Source organism: Rhamphochromis longiceps, linkage group LG12 (assembly GCF_057381845.1).
Source record: "Rhamphochromis longiceps isolate RC_006_pf linkage group LG12, R_longiceps_female_GT1.1, whole genome shotgun sequence".
Lineage (NCBI taxonomy): Eukaryota > Metazoa > Chordata > Actinopteri > Cichliformes > Cichlidae > Rhamphochromis > Rhamphochromis longiceps.
In genome coordinates this window covers 30,874,289-30,899,160 of record NC_140568.1, presented here as the reverse complement: position 1 = coordinate 30,899,160, position 24,872 = coordinate 30,874,289, and the positions used below count along the sequence as shown (strand labels likewise).

Below are 24,872 nucleotides of genomic sequence, written 5' to 3'. Positions count from 1 at the left end.
TGAAAACATTTAAATCAATATATCAGTCAGTATGGTAGCTACCACTAAAAACAGTAGGTGAAAAAAATTTGTTGAATACTTACTGTATAGAATTCTCTATACGCGTGATTGTGAGGAAAGCTGCTAGATTGGCAGTATATGAGGATATGACAATTAGAGCAAACATCCACCAAACCCCCATCATCATCCTTGTAGCTAGGGTGGTGTAAGGCACCTCTCCACCTGCAACAAAAGTAAGAAAACAAAAGAGAGAAAAAAAGAGAGTCAAAATCACGGTATAAGAAAAAAAAAGCAGCTCTTTGCTGCGGGAGAAAAAGCTGTGAAAACAGCAAAGCACATCCTGAACGATTATCATTGGATTAACAGGATTTGATCTGATGCTTTGGCATAGATCTGATCTTCACATGGTCGGATCAACTGCAAGAAATTGCTGTGAACTGGAAAACATCAAAATAACAAATTCCAAATCACTGCGATAAGAAAATCTTTGATATATGAAAACCAGTTTATAAATAATCATACATTAAGTAACATTTGAAATCTTAGGTCTTGGCAAGCATCGAGTGATCAGAGGTTGTCTTCCATTGTCTCGTGATGTTTTAATACACTTTATATAACTAAGAACTAAAAAAAAACTATTTGGATGCACATTTAAAAAAAACGGTAACCTGCTTTTTGCAATAAATACTGTTGAAAAGATGTGATGAATGCGAACAAAATGCTTGTCAGGCTTTCCCATTAAGATGCTGCCGGGAACACATTACAATGAAAAGTGGCTTGTCTGTCTTCAAATATAAAATCGCTTTATCCTCCTCTTGTGTTATAAACAGCTTTTCTGGCCTTGTCCTCTGAAATCTTGTTCTGCAACAGTAAAACACAAACTGGCTCCGCTTTATATGTTTTTCAAGAAAGGTTGTCATTCCAAATGTAGCCCTCAAAAAACAAGAAAACAACAAAATAAAAAAAAACTAAAGAGAGAGAGACAGAGAGAGGGAATCTATTTGTTTGTGTACTAACCAGCGCAGAAAACGGGACACATTTATCTTTGGCTCTTCCATTCTTCTCAGGTAGCTGTGTGGGGTAGCCTTTCTATTCATACCCACACACTTGCTTACTGACGACAGTGTTTTTGCATACATTTACTGTAGCTATGCAGTAAATGTATGTTTTTATACCTGTGGTGATCACGATTACATCAGCACAGACCAGCCAATGCTCTCATGTCTCCCACTTCCCTTAGCCCAGCCTCAATAATATATCTGACACCCACATAATCTCTCTCTCTCTTTATCTCACCACCTTCTCTATATCCACTGGATTCTTTTTTTTTTCCATCTTCCCTTCCTGTATACCGTTTGATTTATTTTAATCTCTTTTTCCCTCTACATGTTTTCTGTTATCCTTCTTTGCATGATTTGCTGTTGACACCAGGTTTTAGCACAAGCCCGAAGGCATTATAACGTATACTGTATGGATGACATGGCATCGTGAATTATGTCTTTAAAATGTTTCAATCTTTTCATTTTTTCAGTAAATGGTCACACATAAAGTGGTTGTGTAATAATTTGAATTTTTTATCAGGTAACCTGAAGAAAAGTATGTGTCACTGTAATTACATAACAGCTATTTTTTTTATGAAAAAGAAACTTTATAATGAAATGATCGAAATAATAAGCCAGCACAGTATTCCTAAGAAATCACTGTGCATGGGAATGTGCGTGGGAAGATGAGATGAAGCATTTTCATGAATGAAAGCAACCAGCAGGCAGAGATGCTTTTTGGTGCCAAAAAACGTCTGAGTACATGCCTGAGCGTGATTGCAGTATCTTGGACTTCAATAGCTTCTAAAACATGACCTTTGTGAATCGTTCCAGCTGCAGAAGGTATTTGGGGATTTGGGGTTTCACACTGGCAATATCCACGGAGGACCAATTAATTCACTGAAAGAAAAGCCATTGTCCAGTCTCAGAACAATTTTTATGTTGATTTCTGGCTGCACAAGTGACTTTTATAAAATATTAATGTAGCTGGCGAGTTTAGACATCCAAGTGTCACAAAAATTTGAGCTCGGAATCAAATCACGTAGAGCAGATTTTTAGAAAAGGTCATTTCGTTTCCTAGTCTTTATATGGATATCTATATATATATCTATATATATATACATACGCGTGTGTGTGTGTGTGTGTGTGTGTGTGTGTGTGTGTGTGTGTGTGTGTGTGTGTGTGTGTGTGTGTGTGTGTGTGAAAGACAGAAGCAGATTAATATTACAGAAACTTTAAGCTTATTTGATCATAAGGCGAGCATTGATTTAAAAGCTCAAAAATGTGAGATAATCTCCATCTCTCTATCTCTATCTCTTAACAGCTATAAGCCTATAATACCGTTACACTTAGACACTTTTAGTGTCTCATTATCTCATCCTAAATGTGAGTGGCCAAAAAGCATATATATGATTTTATTGAGCAATATGTCACTGTTCACCTTTCACGCGTCACCAACTACCATCAGAGATTTTAATGATCTATAGCTCACATAAATTTAAAAAAACCCTGAATCCTCAGGGAAAGATGATCAGGACAACACTTTAGAAATTTAGACTCACTGGTCACTTTGTTAGGGACATCTGTTCAAGTGCTCATTAACGCACATAGCTAATCAGCAGCAACTCAATGCACTTATCGAAATAGGTCACCTGCTGTTTAAACCAAGAAAGGTGATTTAAGTGACTTTTAACACGCCATCGTTGGTGGTGGCAGATGGGCTGGACTGAGTATTTCAGTATTTTGCTAATCTACTGGAATTTTCCCACACGACCATCTCTAGGGTTTACAAAGAATGGTCAAAAAAAGATAAAATATCCAGTGAGCAGCAGATATTTGGGTGAAAATGCCTTGTTGAGGTCAAAGGATAAAGTTAAAACTCTTTGATGGACAACAGAAACTCAAATAACCACTAGCTACAAACAAAGGCATGTAGAAGAGCATCTCTGAGCACACAACACATCAAACCTTGAAGCAGGTAGGCTATAGCAGAAGACCACACTGGGTGGATCTTCTGTAAGCTAAGGACAGGAAACCGAGGCTACAGTTTACATGCGGTCACCAAAACTGGACAGTAGAAGATTCTAAAAGCATTGCCTGGTATTGTAAAAATGTATAGTTCTATAAAATCCAATACTAAAGTATATTGTACCAAGAGAAGCATCATTTATAGTGAGTGCTCTCAAAACCATATTTCATAGTAGGGGAAAGACTTAGATGGATGTTATCATTTAGTATTGAAACAGCAGTCAGCAAACGCTCCAAGTGAGTGAGTGGTTGTGTCAGGTTTCATGGGCACATATACAGGCATAAAGCATGTACGGCACCTTTTATATCATTTTAAAATACACCTTTTATCCTGTTTCATCAGAAAATGGGGTCTGAGGATAAATGACAAAAAAAATTGTGCGTTATTAGAGGTTCACGACTAAGCAGCTATCTCAAAGGATAGTGTGAAGTCAGCATGACATTTCAAACACAGACTTTCTGAACAGAGTACATGTATCTCAGAATCGAAATGATTCAGATTGACTGGTAGGAGGTGACAGCTGGGTTAACTCATTCTATACAGATACAAGACTAATAATGTTATCGTTCTTCTTCGGGGTTCCTTTGACTAAGCTAATCAAGACTACTAAAATAAATCATAGTAATCTTCTGTCTAGGATTCAGAGATTCTTTTCTGAAAGAACTTTTACGTTTTCCTCTGGTTGAACTCCTGAAAAACTTTTTTTAAAGGTAGGAGTGTATGGGTGTCTCAGTTTGCATACGGGTACACGTAAGGATCCTAAGAGAAGCATAGCTGCCATGAAGCAGCTTTTGCAAATACAGCTCGGCGGCTTCAAAAGCACCCCGTTGTGTCCCCTCGATATAGCTCTCCATTCTTACCCCCATGTTTCTCCTGCTACTCCTCTTATTCTCAGCTGTGACTCGTGTAGCTCTGGGCAAACAGGATTACTTTATTTCTTCCTACACAACTCAAAACTAGGAATTAAAACTGAAACTTCATTTAAAGAGGCATACTAAGGATGCTGCAGTTCTTCAAATTACTCTATGAACCATGTGGCTGTCTTTCAAGTTTTAATGTATTTTCCCCTAACTTTCAGGTTTCCATTAGCCTGATGCTAAGTGCTGCTTTCTGTCTTTTTTGATTGAAAGAGTAATTGGATTGCTGGATATCTACATAATTGATTAGTTAATTTGATAGCCGCCCCTTGGCCGTGTAACTGACCGACTGATTAACTTGCAATTTTGCTGGCTAAAAGACCCCTTGGCATTTCATTTTCCCATCTTTTTTTTTTTTTTTTTTTGCAGCTTCACAATCTAATTTTGTTTGCCTGAACAGACTGATGTTTTGGGTATTATTGGACAAAAAAAAGAAGAAGCCCCTCAGAATATTGTAGTGCAACCTGACTTTCCCAACCCTCGAGACTCTGATTTCTGTTGAGAAAAAAACAGCCCTTGATTGGATATTTTGTAACCTGACACTCCAGATGGTTTGGTAAACACGGAACCATCTGGGAAGTTGTCCTTGGAAACTTCTTGGAAAAGGGCAGGGACTTTCAGAAATTTATTTGGCATGAGTTTGGATGAAGCATATGCATACAACCAAGAACAATGGCACATCTTTAAACAGTCAGATAATTAAACAATAGGGCTTGGCACCAAAAACCTTTATGTTATAAGTCTGTTTTTTGTTTTTTAATCTTCACCGGGAAAATAAAAGACAAAAGCAAGCAGTTTCATCCAAAATGTTTGGGACATGATTGGTCGACCCCTGAACCTGTTGTCCAACACTGTGAATTTATTAGCCAATAACTCCTCATAGGTCTGATGACTCATCCACAGCAATCATAGTGGAGCTATAAATTCAAGGAAAAACTCTGGCCAGGCAAACCAGATCAGTTGAGTATTATAAAGTATTAGTAATAGTGTCCAAAAGTTGATTTTGTTCATCTAGACGTAGCGTTTTGTGGGAGAAACGATTCGTCACTCATAAAGTGACTTCTTCAGTCTCAGCTGACTGCAGGTTTCCCCAATCTTATAGACAGTACATTTGCATAATGACTGAAACCAGCTCACTGAAGGAACAATGGGCTGGGAGGTCAGTTCCTTAACACTTAGACCCCCGGAGAGCAGTCATTTTGGTTTTCTACCTTAGACCCCTGCGGAGTCATCATTTTGCGTTTCTACCTTTAAAAGCCGGAGAGCAGTCAGTCAAATGCTGGAGTCGTTCATATGTATATTAGGTCGTTACCTAGGAATTCTGGAGGGAGGGGAGTGGGGGTGAGTGATTGAGGGGGTGGGGGAGTGGAGTGTTGCATGATGTCTTGGAAGCGGTTTCGTGCCATAGTTCCAATTATCTGTGGGTTTCCCAGGTTTGCTGACCAGCAGTCATTTACCGATGGAACCCTGTAAACCCCCCGCAAGATGACAATTGCAATAAATGCCATTAGTTCAGGGAGGTCCATGAACCAATGAACATGCTCCATGCACCACTCAGCAGGCCATTTGTAAATATGTGTACAAATGGTTGGTTTTTTGTACTGTTTTCATCAATAAATGTCAGCAACAAAGGACATACACCCATGTGTGTTGATTTCTCCCTAAGATGGCAAACTGAAACACTCCAAGTTGGTGACTTTTGGAGATTTGTTTCCCTGGATGATTGAGAATGCATCAAGATGAAACACAAAAGGAAGCTCACCGCTTTTGTTGCTGCCATAAATGCCATTAGTTCAGGGAGGTCCATGAACCAATGAACATGCTCCATGCACCACTCAGCAGGCCATTTGTAAATATGTGTACAAATGGTTGGTTTTTTGTACTGTTTTTATCAATAAATGTCAGCAACAAAGGACATACAAAGGACATGTGTTGATTTCTCCCTAAGATGGCAAACTGAAACACTGAAACACTCCACTCCCCCACCCCCTCAATCACTCAGTGAGTGATTGAGGGGGTGGGGGAGCTGCTAAAAGCGGTGAGCTTCCTTTTGTGTTTCATCTTGATGCATTCTCAATCATCCAGGGAAACAAATCTCCAAAAGTCACCAACTTGGAGTGTTTCAGTTTGCCATCTTAGGGAGAAATCAACACACATGGGTGTATGTCCTTTGTTGCTGACATTTATTGATAAAAAACAGTACAAAAAACCAACCATTTGTACACATATTTACAAATGGCCTGCTGAGTGGTGCATGGAGCAAGTTTTGGGTGGCTTGCGACCTAAAATCCAAGTACACAGATGCAAAAAAAATCAGGCCACTGTGCGATGTGTTCACTGCTACAGGTACACATGTGGTAAATGCAGACGACAGATACCGTGGCAGTGCCAGGATTGTGAGTGATTGCTGAAAATGTTGAAATGTACTCACTCACTTTTTATCATTATTTGTAAATATGTGTACAAATGGTTGGTTTTTTGTACTGTTTTCATCAATAAATGTCAGCAACAAAGGACATACAAAGGACATGTGTTGATTTCTCCCTAAGATGGCAAACTGAAACACTCCACTCCCCCACCCCCTCAATCACTCACCCCCACTCCCCTCCCTCCAGAATTCCTAGGTAACGACCTAATATACATATGAACGACTCCAGCATTTGACTGACTGCTCTCCGGCTTTTAAGACCTACCATAGAACCAAGTCCGCCAGAGCTTATATTATATTTTTACATGCTGTGGAGCCATTTTTGGGAGCATTTCAAGTTGTTATACATAAATACAACCATTATAGCCCAGATTTTAATAATATGTATTCATTAAGTGCATAGTAATTACATAAATTGCAAAAAAGTGCAATAAACTACAAAAAAATTGAAAATCATTTTTGCTTTTTTAACATATATTTCTAGTTAGAGAAATTTAAGAGGCTTATCCCTCAAAACTGTAAATACAAAAAAGTTGCACAAAATAGTTTCCCACCACAGGAAATTTATTTTGAGTGTCTTCATAGTTTTATTTTTGAAATACACCAATTTTTATATTCTGCAGGAAAAACGAAAATAAATATTATACTGCAAATTTGCAAAAAAGCAGCATATGCATCAAAATAAACTATTTCCAGCAGTGCAATATGAGTCCTAAGCATCCCAGAAACGACACAGAAAGTCATAAAGTCAAAGATAACTTTTAAAAAGACCAGTATAGGCCCTGAGGCCCTGATGGTAAAAAAGACTACATTTCCGCGAAAATGACGTCACTTCCGGTTTTGGGCAGGTAATGGCGGAAATGCAAAAGTTCGCGCTGACGTCTATTCCAACGTAGGAAGTGTTGTGAACAGCTGATCGGACCGGCAAAGCGTGTTTCTGGAATATTATGTTTTTGTTCCTGCAAGCGCTTTTTATGCTATTTTTGCAAAGCTTTGTGTGGAAGGAAACCGTGACCGAGGACAAGCTGATGGCATAAGATGTAAGTACAACTCCTCCGGTTTCATATGCAAAAAAAATTTTGCGCTAGCTTACGTGGTTGCAGAGCTACCGGGATTTAAAAATAGTTACGCAAAATGGAGCGTGTCCGCTCCGATCGGCTCTAAAGGGTTAAGCAGATAACACACTTTTTTGTGGATCTTAATACATTCTGTCTCTCAACTTGCAACGTCTTGCTCTTTTACTGAAATATCTAAAACTTCAGGCACACAGCTCAGAGACCAGTTGGCAACTGCTGGTTTCTAGTAAAGAAAGTGCATTCCCCAACATGTTACAAGTCATTGCTGATGCTGGCTGTTGACTGGTGAAAGGGGTTGCAGACTCCTTTTGACTCCTTTGGATCACCCACAGTTTGCATGGAAGATGTCTGCTCACCATTTCTCTCTGAACTATAATAAAACTTGATGATGACTTGATGAAACCAGAAACAGAGGATATTCACCTTGAAAGTAAAAGCTGAACCTTTTGAAATGTGTTGGTTGCAGCATTAAGGCACAACTTTTACTTCTATTTTGCACTGCTTTTCAAAGATTCACTACCACTTGGAAAGTAGCACCAACCATCTCCACCAACCACTCCCAACCTGTTGAGTGAATACATTTGATACCTTTAGCATGATTGCTAAAGGTATCAAATATGAACTAATATTAGGATGAGACTCGTGTAGATTCGTTTGTTAAAACTGCACTTCTGGATATCCCACATTTTTAGGGGTCCTGGCAAAGGTAACCACACACACAAACACACACTCACACACATCCACTGCCCAAATATTAGGGAAGAACATCAAGTGCTTAGATAAATGGGAGCACCGGATATGACCCCCATCCCACAGCCCTGACTCAAATTAATCAGTGAGGATGATGATTAGTCTAAAAAGCCCTTGATCCCATGTATGATGCTGTAAACTTGATGGGGTGATTTACAGACCAAGACTTTTTGTTTCAAAAGCAGCCAAAGGTGCAGGACAGTCCTTTTCAGTGTCACTCGTAAGACTTAATGAGTCACAGCACCTTAACAAATCAGCTCTTGAATTTTAAATTGAATTTGCACTTCAGTTAGCTAAATAGGTAAGGAAAGCAAGAGATTGTTAAAGATTTTTATGCAAAAAATGGCAAGGAGTATTGTGACATATATGATCAACTAATACAGATGCAGAAGTGATGGCAATTCATATTTAAAAGGTCAAAGGTTAAGTCACGCTACTTGGCCCGTGGACAGTCAGGACATAGAGTGCAGCATAACTGGTTGATGAAAGCACACAATGAGTCTTAGTGTACTGTAAGCAAATAAAAATCTCAGTGAGGCAATAAAAAGTATTACAGTGGCAATAAACGATTCTCATTGAGCTTCCATATTCTTAATGTTGTCATTTTTAGACATAACAATGGCAGAATAATGAACCAAACTGAAGTAACACCATTACCGTAAGAGATAAGTGATGCATTTGTCTGTTCTTTAGTCTGAAAAGTAAAGAACCTGTAATTGAAAGTGCAACCTGAGGTCAGGGGAAACAACATGCTCTCTGTTCTATGTACAGGTGTTTTGTAAATACTTGCAGTAAAGCAGCCTAATAGAGAGATTTATCTTCTCTGTCGGGAAAAAAGCCACATTTCAGAGTAAATGAGACAAAGAGGTCAACCGCTAGAAGACGACGCTGGACAAATTGATGATAAGGACCAGCTCCGTTACTGTGCACGGTCCATATCGACAGTCTACTCTCTGCTCTTTTACTGCATGCTGTCAGTGTAAACAAGCTCCTTCAAGACACTAGTTTATGGTGCTGGTGCAGTGCGTGTTTGAGATGCCCATTTGCAAAGACTTACTGACTATTAATCTCATCCCATATCATCTTTATCATCATATAGAAAAGAAGTAATGTGTTTAAAAAAAAAAATCTGTATCTTTCTCCCTTTCCGCAATTTTAGATGATAAGGAATGTCTGCACCCAGTGTTGGAAATCAATTTCTCTCAAATGCATCATCAGTTTTTCAAATCTACACTCCTGCTGCCAACCTTTCTGATCCATCTCTTCAAATTTAAAGCATCACACTCTGGTTATTCTTGGATGAAATAAGAGCAGAGTAGTTCATTAGAGTATTGTTTTTTTAAATGAGTAAAAAAGAGCTAGAGTGTGCTCAGCTGATGTCATCCCCCAGTTGGAATCCATGCAATCTTCCCGTAAGATGATGTAAGGTTCTTTTTAACAACACTTTAGGCATTCACTTTTCATTCTTCCACACCACTGAAAAGTGTCTCGAAAAATAACAACAGGTTATCTCCGTTTAACACATGAACGTATCAAGTCTTCCACAATCTAGCTTTGCACATATGGCTGTTTCATACCAAACGGACAGTCAAATAGGATTTTGAGCACAGAAAAACACCAAACAGTACCAGTTTTGCTTCATTGCTTGTACATGTGTCAACACTATCAGAAATATGTTAAACTGAGGTTATGATTATAAAATTCAATCCATCTTTTAAAGTATTTTGAAAAGTTTCAGACTTTCTTTTGTTGTCTAAGTCTTATACGATATCAAATACCTGTCAGTGATCACCCACATCATCAAAAGTCTTGTCATCATGTCACAGAATTCTGCAACAATGTTTCCTCAGACTTTAAAATGAAAAGAAATCTAGAGATTCTTAAATTCTCTAAAAATAAATGTCAAGCATCTCAGTACTTTATAATGAATTACTACATCTTTAGTATGAAATCATCACAATGTCAGCTGAAAGTCACATTAACATGTGGTTACACAAGGTCACACTAAATGATATATATAGTATCATTCAGTATTACTCATTTATAGTACATAAAATATAGTGTTACTTTAACTGAATGAAGCACAGAGGGAAAAAATGAAGACGAGAAATAAGATGCAAATGTATCACCCTCCCCCAATATGCTAGTTAGAGCCATTTTAAGTGACAAAAAAAAAAAAAAAAAAAGGAAAAAAGTGCATCGGAAAAATACTATAATCTCTTAAATCTGCAATTATGAGCTATGTAATTAATACCTTACACCAGCTCCAGGCAGTGTTTATGTGTTTATGCATGGCACTGATTTCTAAAGTCAGGTTCCAACAAAATATCATCAGTATTACCTCCTGAATACCAATGATCTTAAGTGAACTGGATTGCTAAAGAAACTCAAAGACTTACGCTAGAGTTCCTGACAGTATAAGAACTTGCTCCCAGGGTAGGCTATAATTTTAGTGCTATTGATTAGAGATGGCACGATACCACTTTTTTATGTCCGATACCGATACCGATATCATAAATTTGGATATCTGCCGATACCGATATGAATCCGATATAGTGTTTTTTAATCAACAAAACTGTTTTTTAAAATATCTTGCTGCATTTTGCAAGTCTGCAAGTTCATACTCAAGTTTAAAACAACAACTACACTAAAGCTATTCTGTTATACCTGTATGCAAAAAAAAATATTTCATAGTTCAGCAATACTGATCAATCTAATAAACTTAAACCTACACCATCCTCCCTATTCTGGTATTTTAAAGAGTACTTAGCGTAAATATTAAGCAACCTAACTAATAGGGTTCCAACTCCCAGCAACAACAAAAATAAATAAATAAAAAATAGGGAACCACCCCTCACGCTCCACCTCATGATGCTTAATCGACGTAATCAACCTTAATTTGATGCAGTGTGAAAAAAAATGCACAGAAATCAATTATTTTTCAAGAAATATTAAATAGATTCAACATCTTTCTTCAACAAAATTGCAGACTGCACAGATGGTACCTTCCCAAAGGAAAAAGTACTATAGCTTACTAGGGTATATATATTAGACTTAATAGTCACTATATACAGTAACTGACTTCTATTCATTTTACATCAAATTAAAACTTTGTGTGTCAGATAATTATTTATTAAAAGCTAGACATTTTAAATGAGAATAAGAAAGAAAAGTATGTCTTTGTGCCCCCTTTTCCCTGTTAATGCCCTATCGGCCCCCCTGGCTAAACTTTGCTAGATCCGCCCCTGCACAGTTACCAGCGTCAGCTACGTAGAAAACGATCCTGGTGTAGAAAGTAATATTAAATACATTCTAACAACAGCTTATCAAGCTTAAACATGCTGCTGTTGTTCAGCCGCTGGTTTCCTCTTTCTGGTGCAAAGTGGGCCAAAAACAAAGACGGACTCGCGACAGAAAAGCCGATCAGCTGATCATTTAAGCAGTTTCACGATTGAAGTAGCAGCCGGAGAGCGAGAGGCAGTCGCTCGTTAAGCTTAACGCAGGAATGCTTTACAAACATTCAGAGATGGACTTACACACTTGCTTTACTTCTCTCGGGGATAACTTTGTCGGAGATGAAATGCCAGGTTGCTAGCGAAGCTCCAAATGCTATCCAGACCACAGGTCCCGCATGCCACAGCCGCTCTATCACGTGATGCATACTGCTCCGACATGCTAACGTTCTGAGGTGAGTTACGGCGTGTTGCAAGTTTTGTGAGGTGCTTTCGTGATATTTAATGGATCGGATTACATTTTTTATTTTTCTCCGATATCCGATCCAGTAATTTAGGTCAGTATCGGACCGATACCGATACGTAATATCGGATCGGTCCATCTCTACTATTGATTTCCTTTTTGTTAAAGGCAACGAATGCAACAGCTTTTCAAGACAAACAAAATCAAAGAATCCAAACATAAACTCACAAAAAAAGGAATATGCATATGTCTATACACTGTTATTTGTTTGCTTTGAGAGGAATAAACATGTAGATCCAGGAAGGAGGATGAAAAATTTGACAGATACAGGTGCTGTTGTTTCCCGCAGGTTTGGCAAACAAAATTATTCTATAAGCCAATTCATCTGCATCACACATTCTTAGTTTTTCTGCCTGCCTCCTTTCTGCATCTCTTACTACCTTCCTCCTCTGCTCTTCTCCTCTTTTCCCCATCCTTGTTGACATTCTGCAGTAAAGGTAACTCGAGATGAGTGCAGCTTTGAAGCCAGTCGAGCGGTGGGCACATCCTGAAGGGTTTTATATATGTGTGGCTTTCTTGTAAAGCTTCAAATCTCACCACCGAGCAAGCACCTCCACTGCCTCAGATTATACCCCTCCACCGTCTGATGACTTGCTGGAATCATTATTTATTTTTTTACCATCTATTTCTCCTCTAGCACTTCAATCACTCCCGTCTGATGGTGTCCCAGTGATTATAAACAACTTGGGAAAGACATATTACAGTGCAGGAGCCGGGGTGAAGATGGAAAAAGCGAGAGAATAGAAAAAGGGAGGAGGAGGATGACAGAGTGCATGCATCCCTCCTCCATCACCTCTCCTGCCTTCTGCTTTTCAATCTCTACATTGTACATGTGCCACCTCTAATACCCCTGGCTATAAGCCAAAGCGAAGAGGGATTTTCCATGTGGTTAGCAATTTTTTTCAAGCCATCAAGTGCAACCATTAAAAAGATCCAGCAGGCTGGTAATGTTGTGGATTTGAGCTGAGATGCACGAAGTTTCCAATTCAGGGATGTGCCCCAATGGTGTCTCCCTTCCCTGTACGCTCCCTGAATACGTATAGGAACTTTAAGACATCCTCAAAAAATATGGCTGAAGTTTATACACAAGTTTTAATCTATTACTCTCGCAATCTTACACAAGGACACTTCAACACACGGACTAAAGGAGCTGGGGATCGAACCATCGACCTTCCGATGAGCATGCAACTCACTCTTGAACCGCAGCCACCCCCCTGAGCAATTCACACAGTTTAACTTCAGGCTAATTGAAATTACAGTAACTCAACAACAACAAAAAGCTTTTAATAAAGTGAAATTTGAACTGATTGTTAAATGATTGTCATCTAAATTTCTGATTGTGACAGCAAAGTCTTGATTACACTTAGCATAACAAATAGACACCGCAATCAGCAACTTGACAACCAAATTTGCATCTCAGAAAAAATCCTCCTATGAATGTGCATTTCCGCTGACAAAGTAGGCAGCCCTTGCGTGTGCACATAGGCTAATATGACTCACATTTTTCCAATATCATTTACATAATTATTTCATTTTGCTATTGAACAAGGCCACTATGATAAAATAAAGAATATTGCACCACACAGTCTCAAGCTACAGCATAACATTCAGGTGTGATCTGTGGGCAATGTGAAGCCCAATATACTGCTCAGAGGTAAGCACTTTAATTACTCGGTAGCACATTAAACTCACATAATGCAAATAAATCCATATTATTTTGTGATTTGTGATTATTTGTATTGTACTTTAGAGCTACATGTGATGTGAAGGAGAAGCGCTGATATTATGGCAATTGCATCAGAGTTATTAATATTCATGAACGTTATATTAATTTTTTATATTGCTGTGATTCACCTCTGCGCCCGACAAATTGCTCTGGACCCTCCCTCTACTGAAGTGTGCACTCCATACAGACACATGCTGTGTAGTATATACATATGTATAGAATACACGTATTATGTATGTTTGTAGAAGTTAATACAAGACCAAACTGAGCTGGCCAAACATGGATCAGCTAAGTTAATTAAAATTAGACCGTTGAGTGCATGTGTTCGTTATATAGATGGTAGACCCATGTTCTAACAGATATCAGAAAAGCAGCATGTGCCATCAAACTGCAACAAATCTTTGCAAGCCATTTGTTTTTTTTTCTTTAAATGTTAGGTTTAAAGAAGTTATTTCGTAAATGACAATTTGAAAAGCAAAGTCCTCTTTTTGGTCAGAAAGGTGTTTCTCTTCGTTACTTGCTCTCTACATTCTTACTCACACTTAAGAAACCAGCAAATCAAAGCGATCCTTGCAGTCGTGTCATGTTTAGAACGTGACTTAAGTTGAAACCCCCAAAGAATTCAATGTGTGTAATATAAATGTGAGTTTAATATAAGTTCAACTGGGGGAAAGAGATATTCAAATATTATAGGATCGCCCTTAGGGGGGATGCTGAAATGGGGGTTCTGTACTCACTCCAGTTAGCTTGTAGAAGTTGGCTCAATTTCACAAAAAGGGAGCAAATTAAAAGATTGAAATGCAAATTATTCCCTCACTTAGCTGTGCTTCAGAGCGTGCTCACCATGAAAAAAAAACTGCTATGTCTGCATTAGTGCACGGGGGAAACAGCGAACCAAAGCAGACTTTTCGCGCTCATGTGTACTTAACATATGTGTTTGTGTGCATTTAGCAGAAATAACGCATCGTTTCATTTCATCATTTCATCAAGCTTTTTTCCTTAGGGACTAGTAAAGCGCTGTACAAATACAGGCCATTTACCATTTAGCATTTTTCATAAGGAAAAGAACAACAACCACATCAAGATGATAGTTTTCTTTCTGGTATTTAAAGCCATAAACCAAACAAACGCTATCGCCTTGCTTTTGCATTCCTTCTGAGCCATAAGAACCACGTTGTTCGAGTCTCGTTATAATACATTGCCAATTAAAAGACTCACAATACAGATATGGAAATGATTCGATAATGTGACCATTTACATGGTGCATTTATCGCTCATTCCTCATTATGAAAGGCGATTCTCTAACAGTATCCAGCTGCTGCTTGTGAGAACAGCTATTGATGCTTAGTCTGACTGACTGTGTAGGTGAGGCTGAGTATGCTGTATGGCTCAGTCTGTGGTGTTATGGATATGTCCAGCTGTTACTATTTGAACCTGATGTCCTTCTATGACAGATCATCATAGCACAGAAGTTCAGGAATAGAAAAGATTCGATACAGCACTCAGCAAGCAAACCCATCACTGAACACATAACTGCTGCATGTAGTCAGTTTTATACCAATTAAAAATGAACATGTCACAGCCAGATTCATGAGAACCAAAGTACAACCAGTCAGAGAGACAGTTACTGTATGCAATTACAAAGCTGCAGCAACGATCATAGCTACAGTCATAGCGTTCATGGAGAGAGCTGGTGAGCTAGCTTCACTAGTATTCTTTTAAATGCAGAAGGGAAGTTTTGTGCCTGTGCAGTCAAAGCTCAGCATGCAGGGTCTACGTGACACTTTATCACAATACAGCCAAGACATTCGCTACACAATAGGCCAGAGAAAATGCAAAACTCGGAAAAAACCCTGCAGTGACCTTTTGGATTGCATCAGTTACAGTTTTTATTTTTTATTTTTTCTTTTGGGGAGTATGTGGTGTACTGCTTTGGTTTTACTGTCTTCACACTAAATGTATTATTTAAAAGGATTTTAACTTTAACTGTACCCCGACAACATTGCCTTTCTTTCTGAAATACTGCTTGCTCCTGTTATTGTTCTGGCTGTGGTGTAAAGAGACATATTAACTTTCTCCCAGACAGACAGTGAACATATTTATTGACAAATGCTGTCTCTGTCTCTCTCTCTCTCTCTCTCTCTCTCTCTCTCTCACACACACACACACACACACACACACACACACACACACACACACACACACACACACACACACACTCAGGCAAGTTCTACTTCCATACAAATTTCCCAAGTTACAGATCTTCAGCTTACATGGATGTGGCCTGGAATGTTGTGGTTTTTAAGTAGCATCACCAGAAAGGTGCACATCCTATTTCAAAAGCTGCAACCAAATCAATTTTACACCCATTTCAAGTGTCACGATATGAGGCCAAAGTCTCGCTCTTGTTCAGCAGGATTTTTTCTATAACTGGCATTCAGCTTCAGTATTATGGGTACTTTCACTAAAAAACAGAACCAGTTTATTCATAAATGGGTCGGAATGTTCTATTTTCTGATGGTTCACTGGGGGGGAGTGCATTTTGGGTAAACTTTCAAGGTTAATACCAGAATGTGGGTATGTGGGTCTCCTTTTTTTTACCCACTTTATAACAAGCTCATCTTCTAGGCAGCCTCTAGACTCAGACTATGTAACACTTGTGAATGTAGCTTAAGGATATGAAATGGCGAAAGAACATTGGCGTTCACATCTTCTATGTACTAATTTGGACACGTCATATCGATCAAATATGATTTTTGTGCTTTCGTGTGTGTTTTGTGTTTAGATCCGCTTACTAAGTATATACTTTTGCAAAATGACTGTAAACCCAAGCACATGTACATTCATACAAGTTTGTTCGCCTGCCATTCAAAAACTGCAACTTACTGCATCATCACTTGTGAAAATTCATTAAAACTGGTTGCTTTTTGGGATGGGAGACCAGCTTCCCATTCCCTAAAATGAATGAAGAGCAGCCAGTTAACCTGTAGGCTGCAACAGGCCAAGTGTGGAGACTGGCGATAAACAGCAGTTTTTTCTGTGTCAGGGTGTGTGCGTGTCTGCACCTTTATGTGTGCACGCTTTAGTGTGGCAACTTCTTAACGCCCTCCCAAAATAGCTGCGGTAAAAGTCCTCCTCTGAATGCGTGTGTAAGTGTATGTACCATATGCAGACTGCAAACTGCTTGACATTGGACTTATTAAATAAACGTTCTTTCCCCTCTTCTCTCTTCCTTTTTTCAAGCCTCATCAGCACTTTTTGCCTCCTTTTCACCGTTGAAAGGAACATAAAAATGATGGGGTCAGCAGAAATTTCTTTGAGCTTATTTACAGGCTATGTTTCTCCGCTCGGCTCCTATACGTGGATCAATACAGTCTGTGTACGATATAAGGGTTACAACAGCCAACAGGAAGTCGAGGCTGTATGTGCCTGTGTTCATGTGTATGTGGCTGCTTTGTATTTGCTTATTTCTAAAGGCCACAACTAACGGCTTTTCCCAGACAACATTTCCCACACCAGTGTACATCCAATCCATAACACTAAGATTGCTGAAAAAGTCACAAATAATGAGGCTATTTCTTAATATCCCTCCCCGATAGTGTCCATACAATAACAGTAAACATAAATAACATAAAAACTGTGGACGATTGTTAGATAATGCCTTTTACTCTCAACAATTAATCCCAAAGAGGGTGTTAAAGGAATTGAGGAAAAGTTTGATGGAAACTATTCCAATAGCTTTGTGCGTTTCAAGCCCACAGTAACAATGGAGCTTCCCATACAAAGAAAAAAAAGAGCAAAATAAACACGTACACTCAAAAAGGATGTAATACAAAGCCAGTAAGAACAGTTATACATGTGCACATCCACAGACATGCATGCAAATTGCATTAAGCTGAAAGTACAGTACTGTGGACTCATTATAGGTGGCTGTATGCAGACTGTGTCTTGTTCAATCAAACCAATAAGACCATGGCTGCCTCTCTGAGTGCAACTTCTGACAGATGGCTCTCTCAGCAATTTTCCCTTTGACTAGGACAAAGTGTGTGCGTTCCTATGCACACAAGTGCTCACAAAAAATACACTTCTTAGACTTCTCTCTTGATGGTGATTGTGTTTGAGTCGCTCATATTCAACTTTAACAATGTCATTCTCAATATTTCGCACATTGCACGCCACATGCCCTCCCTCTTCCTGTCACTTTTCTTGTCTCATCTTCTTTTCCTCTCCCTTTTTCAAGGGCTGCAGGTCCACACACACTGCCAGGTTACACAGATCTGCACCTTTTCTCATTCAATAACCATAAACCAACACGTACTGCATACCCCAGGGGTGGGCAGTTTTTAGTCTTCGCTTCTAATCTGTAATGTGAAACCCATCGAGGCTTTGAATTTATGCACGTATGGCACTAATATTTTGAGAGGTACACTAAGGAAAGTTTGATGTGCAAATCCCACTTTTTCATCCATGTGTTAGCTAGTTAACAAACTTTCTGCCCATGTTTCAACTACTAATTTGACCTGCAATTGCTGGGGAAAAGTTTAGCTTGATTTGTGTTTGCCAAGTGAAGTAGATCGGATGATAGCTGAATAAAAGACAGACAGATATGTCTTGATTTATTAGAGATACTCCTGCCTCAGCAGACACTATAATGACTGGCTGAGCACTAACAAGGTGTCTAACAAGGTGCGAAACAACCAGCCCTCCCTCAGTTTGATCTCTTTTGACTGACCTATCCTCCATTCTCCCTCTTTTTAAAAAAAATTCTATCCAGCTGTGGGATTTTGCAATGTTCTTGGGGTTTGGTAGAAAAAGAAGCTGCCTTGTTAAGATAAATGATCTCATAAATCTCGCAATTATCTAGATTTGTGGAGGTTTACTGAGTGAAATCAGGACTTCATTTGTTGCCGTGCAAGTTGGGAAAGAAGAAAGTAGTAATTTTGCTCTATTGCTTTTCTGACAAGCGTTAAATCCTATAAATGCTATCGATCCTGCACTGGTAAATTTTATAAGCGTCTTATCAGTTATGATGTGTTTACTAATTATGTTGTGAGCTTTTTGGATTTTAATTTTTGTGGACAAGTTTTAACATTTGCCCAAGAAATGCCCTAAACAACTGTACATTCATTCAAATTCAGAGAACAAAAGTTACTGTGAGCACACCCACCAAGAAGCAGTTAGATCTTTTTTTTTTCCACTTGCATTCTGCACAATGCCTGACCTTTACAACACATTCACTGGGAAATAAACTGCATCCATTCAGCCTGTTTTCTCGAGGCAGTTAACAAAACAGTGCCCAAAATAAATATGCTTGTATTTCAATTAAGCCACCCTCCTCATTACTGTCCCTGGTAGCTACAGCTTCTTGGACTCCCTGGAGAAAGAATCTGGATAAAACAAGACCAGCAGATTGCAGTGTGCTTTGGAGCTGCTTTGACAGATACACATTTAGTAAGAGATAAACATCTTCAGTCACTAACAGCATGGTAAGATGCAGGCAAGCATGATATTATATGTATTTTAGTTCAAGAATTTTTTTCCTTTGCAAATGTTTGCAATGCATCTCGCTATTTGTCCTCACATAGCTCGTTTTTTGCTGACTGCAGATGAAAGTTTGATTACATTTAAGTATGATTAAACATTTAAAGATGGGAAAAACAGAGAATGCGAGAGAAAGAGTACACAGCATGTAAGAGTCATGTAAAGATATGACCGAACAATGCTTGTCAACACAAAATGGACATTTGAATGTGTCGGTGTGGTAACACCAAAGACCAAATCTGTTGCCCTACGCCAGCTATAAAAAAGAGACAAGGAGTCTTTGGCATTTTTCAATTTTTAATGTGCTTCTTCATGTAAAAAGTGAAGCTGTTTAACATTACTTTGTTATGCATTTTGAATCTGGAAAATGTCATGTGTACTAACAAAGTCTCAGAAAATCCCCTGATGGAGACAAAAATGAAAGAAGGCTCATGAAGAGCAGTTCCTATTCTTAATAATAATAATAATGATAATACATTTTATTTATGAGCGCCTTTCAAGTCACCCAAGGACACTTTACAATAGGATAAATTGTAAAGTCTTGATATAAATTAAGAGCAAGAGCTAATCCAGACAAGAAGAATCATAATGAGGAGCTGGTCAAAGTGACAACTGCACAGAATTACCATCTCCCTCTATGTATAGAAACAACTGTTTGAAATGCCAGACTTCAAGACATCCTCATATCTGGTGAAACTACATCTTGATATTCAGACAGGAAATCTGCATAAAGGCAACGACACTGCTGCATTTACAAGAATATAAATCGTATTTAACCAACATCTGAAGTCTATACTAATACAGTATCACACAAGAAGTGAAAATTCTCACAAACAGTGGCTTTCTACAAATATACTCTCACCAGACACTTTATTAGGGACACCTGTTCTACTGCTAATAAAGGTAATCATCTAATCAGCGAGTCATATGGCAGCAAATGCATTCAGGCATATAGAAATTTGGATAAAGTTCCAACTGAGCACCAGAATGGAGAAAAAAGGTGATTTAAGTGACTTTGAATGTGGTTGTTGGCATCAGATGGGCTGGTCTACATATTTCAGAAAATACTGAGCTGCTGGGATTTCCCTGCACAGGAATCTCTAAGGTTTACAGAGTCTGATTGGACAAAGAGGAAATCTCTAGCATTCAGCAGTCCTCTGGGTGAAAATACTAAACAAGCTCAGGAAGACAACAGTAACTTAATCACTTGTTATAACCAAGGTATGCAGCAGAACATCTTGAACCTTAATGCAGAGGGGATGCATCACACTAAATCGGGCTCCACTCCCGGTAGCTAATAACAGGAAACTGAGGCTGTACACATGTGCTGTGGGATTCAGATGGTTGAGTCAGAATTTGCTGTAAAAAGTGTGAAAACACAGACATACCCGGCCTACAAATCTCCACCAATTATGTGATGTTATCATGCCAATATGGAGCAAAATATCTAAGGAATGTCTCCAGTTACTTGCTGAATCTACATCTCAAAGAATTTGAAGGCGTTCTCAAGCTGGTATTAAAAAGGTGTGACCAGCGCACCTTTATATGTGGAAATAGACATTGTTGATGACCATGAGGATGATGAAAAATTTTGTTAACTAGCTAGCTCAGCCACACGCTTTACTCAACCCTCAAACATCTGTCCGCATCACACGATTGCAGATATTTCACTTGAGAAAGAAAGCAGTGACTGAAAATTAGTTTCAACATGATTTTTTTTTTTTAGTGATATTTATAATTATGGATGCTTATAACTGAGTTTAGGACATCTATAAACCAATGTTACTTTTAGCTGTTATTATTTATTATAATTTGCATGTTTATTGAGGAATATTTACATTAACACTTTAATATCATAAGAGTAAAAGTGAAATTAAACAAATAAAAGTTTTTATACCTATTTTGACTTTTTTTTTTAAATTCAGGTTCACATATTTCATCATTTTGTTTCCTCAACATATACAGATGCAAACATCAACACCGGTTTCTCTGTACTGCCCTAAAAAAGAAATCTAATCAGATACTGCAAATACTGAGCTATGATCAGGGATTTGCGTCTCACAGTTTGTCTCTGAGTTTGTCTGTGACAGGAAAATGTCAGCTAAAATCTCATTTTCTGAGCTTTCCTTGACAGTTTGGCTCACTGGCCCTTAATAGTCAAGCAGATTTACATAAAAGTAGCAATAAAAAACACCCTATAAGTACTTGATGGCAACGTAAGACTGGATCGATTTGTAAGAACAGAAATTTACTAAGTACAGAAACACTTTCAGACAAATGTATTCATGAGAACTCAGTACGGGGAATTTTCACTGGCAGAATCTAGGACCCTCATACTGAAGTACATACTTGAGTAAATGTACTTAAATAACTTTTTGCCCACTGAAGGAACGAGGGGAAGACAGATGTGAAGAGGACAGAAGGTACACATCCTATTCAAACCTGCTTTTAGGATGAGATTGCACCAGCTGGATGTAATCATACATGAGCAGAAAGAAAGAAGTGGACACAGGGGTCCAAGAGAGATTGCTGCTGAATGGAGAAAAAAGGGGAGAAGGACAGGAAGAGAGCGAGAGAGAGATGCATTTAATGGAACTGCTGAGAGACGGTCTCTTCTCACTGTGGCGCATCTTTGTTGCAGGAGAGACACTTTGAGGGAGACGGGAAAAAGGAACAGAGGGAGGAAAGATGGAGATAGAGGGTTGAAGTCAGGAGGGGTGGATGTCCTAAAGTTGGGTCCACTTTACAGAAGCACAAAAGAGTCGTTAGAGAGGGATAATGGATTAGAGGGAGTCATAAAGAGAGAAAGAGAGGAAAGGAGAAGGAGAGAGCAGGAAAATGATGATAACGTTGGCTTCCCAGCAGTATGGCACAGCAGAAACAGAGATAATGATTGAGGGAGAGACACATAGAGGAACCAAGAGACAGAATGAGGAGTGCAGACTGTGAACGCACTCACACTGAGAAAACTCAGCAGTGAGTACAGAGATTTGGGGAATGGAGAGAACTGGGGGATGCTGGGTTGAAATGCAAACGGAGAGAGTAGGGAAACAGATTTTTTTTTTCATACAGTACAGTATATGGTTCTCCAACAAAGCTCTCTCTCCTTCACACACATAGTCACATACAGATAGATACACAGCAGGGGTTGGTGGGAAAAGGGAGAAGCACAGAGAGGAAGAGAGAGATGTTTGGAGAAGCAGATGGAAAGATGAAAGCACTGATTGTGGCTTATGAGCCTGACTCTGTGTGTGCTTGTGTCTGTGTGTTTGTGTGTGTGCGCGTGCATTTTTTCATACAGTGAAAACTAATTTTGTAAGAGTGTGTGCTGTATCTGTGTGATTGCATATGCTTTTCTCACAAAAACTGTTGTAATTGAGCTATAGCAGCACTCACACTGACAGGTAACACACACACACATATGTGCAAACAACACCAAAAAACAAAACCCAAAATACCAGTCTGTTTCTCCATGGTGTTTGTTCTCCCCTACTGGTTTAAACATTAATTATGGACACCAGAAAGTGAGAGAATGGCTGACAAAGATTTGCATAAGACAAATATTCAATTTGACAACAGAGTTTTGCTTTTGACTCTTCTACTTTAGCTCAAATTCTGCGGGCAAAACTTGGGAGTCAGGACAGGACAGAGAGGAAAAGGAGAGAAGTTTGAGGCAGACACGGGGAGACAGGAAGTTTAAAAAAGGAAACGGGACGGGGAACAGAGTAACCTGTCTATCTCAGTTTCATTGCTTCTTTTTGTCAGGATGTCCAACTTGCATAACAGAGCTTCTCTCCCTGCTGCACAGGTCAGCAGATATGCGGCCATTTACCCATTTCAATACCGACAGAGTTTATAGCAAATTTGTTCGGTCTGGCCGTTTTTGCTTTCATCTCGACGAGAGAATGTAGCCTTCGATGAAAAAAGAAAAAAAAAAGTCAGTCAAAATAAAAAGTGTTGCAGTTGTTGCAGTTCTAAAACGACATATGTTGCAGACGCTTTTTGTCTGTCATTTTATTTCTTGGCTTTCTATTTTATGCTTCCTCCCTCCTTTTTATATTTGTCTTAGTCTTAGCACTTTGAGGTTTGCTATCAAAGAAAGGGATCACTTATTAATTAATTGCATCAATACTATATTCTTTTTTTTTAAATATTCAATGCAATTCTTTAGAGAGAAAAACGAACACTTTAATTTGCCTTTGGATTTATTCTGTCTCTAATATCCCTAGAAAATTCTGTTTATTCTTTACAGGCTATAATTAGAACCACATTATTATCCTCAGTAATGACAAACACTTTAATTCCATGACATGTAAATGTGTCTATCTCACAAAAGCTTCTTCCCTTTTGAGCACGTATTGTTGTCTGCAGTTACGCTGAGTGAGGCAGGCCCTTCCGAATAATCTTTTGAGAATTTTGGTCTGATGTACTGCAACTTTCTTCTGACCATCCTCCCTGCATGTCATCCAAACTGCTGTAGGGTGTATTGTTTTCTATCATCCTGAGTTCTTGCATGTCACCCTCCCCCCTGCTCTATCTTCGCTGCCCGCCTGTAGTGGCTCATTTCAGATCTAAAACCAGGTGTACAAGACTGCAAACTAGTGCATATCCCCATCCCTCCAGGCCATGTTCTGTCCGAGGCCCTATATACAAGTCAGTCAATGCCCTGCACTAAGCTAATGTTGTCTGCTGGGCTGTCCTAATAATGTGACCTGGTAATCACTCATCCCAGCCTTGCCTCCCCCGTCCTCTTGGTTCTGAAAAATATTGGAATGACCTTCCCACCTCAGCCAGGGCTAACGTGCAACACAGCAGAAGCTGAAAATTAATCTCCTTAGGAACATTTCCCATCTTTTAAGTCATTTCCTCTCTTATATAACCTTTCCTCTGCGCTGACTGCTTACATACTTCATTCTTACCCTGGATATCTTTTTTTATTGTGTGTGTGACTGTGTGTGATCGCCTGCAAATTTACTAATTTTCCTGCACTTCCAACTTTTAGTCCCCCTTGAGGACTGCTAAAACACTTACATTATATTTGTGTTGGCAGCAAAGGAGACACCGTCTGCTGTCAGATGGATTCTGTAACTTATTTATTAATCTTTAATATCATAGACTAATTCACCTTATAGCTCCCTGTTGCTTTATGGCTTTTTGCTCTCTTTCTTCCCCTTCCTGCAGCATATCGTCAAACTATATCTGTGAACAACTGATCTTTTTTTTCCTGCAGAATTTTCTCTTTGATGTGCTGTTTTATTTGAGAAGATACTGTATTACTAGTGCATAATAAAACCAAATCCCATGATTTTATTTGTCCCTTTGATGTAGCAGTTAGGAAGTCTAGAACCAAGCAGCAGATTTCATATGATGCAGTCCCTCCCTTTGCGTCTTTATACACGCTTCCTTCTTCTGTCTCTTTCACTCTCATTGAGACCAATTAGAAATAGTTAATGGAGTACAGATATTTTTCCCCACTACATCTTCTGTACACACGCCAGACTGAGAGACCTCTGGGTGAGGTTGTAAACAAACAGTCACTTGGCTGCTGCCCTAGTGGCTCACATGAGCCACAGTGAAGAACAGAATTTGTAAGGCAGACTCTTAGAAAG

General features: G+C 38.9%; 1 protein-coding gene across 1 annotated transcript in view; it reads right to left on the bottom strand.

Annotated features, from left to right (window-relative positions):
* Positions 1 to 24,872, bottom strand: part of grid2 (glutamate receptor, ionotropic, delta 2) — a 548,960-nt gene that overhangs the window by 77,483 nt on the left and 446,605 nt on the right. The window contains exon 12 of the mRNA XM_085425768.1: positions 84 to 222. Coding sequence (XP_085281894.1) covers positions 84 to 222 — 139 coding nt within the window. The remainder of the gene's footprint in view (positions 1 to 83; positions 223 to 24,872) is intronic.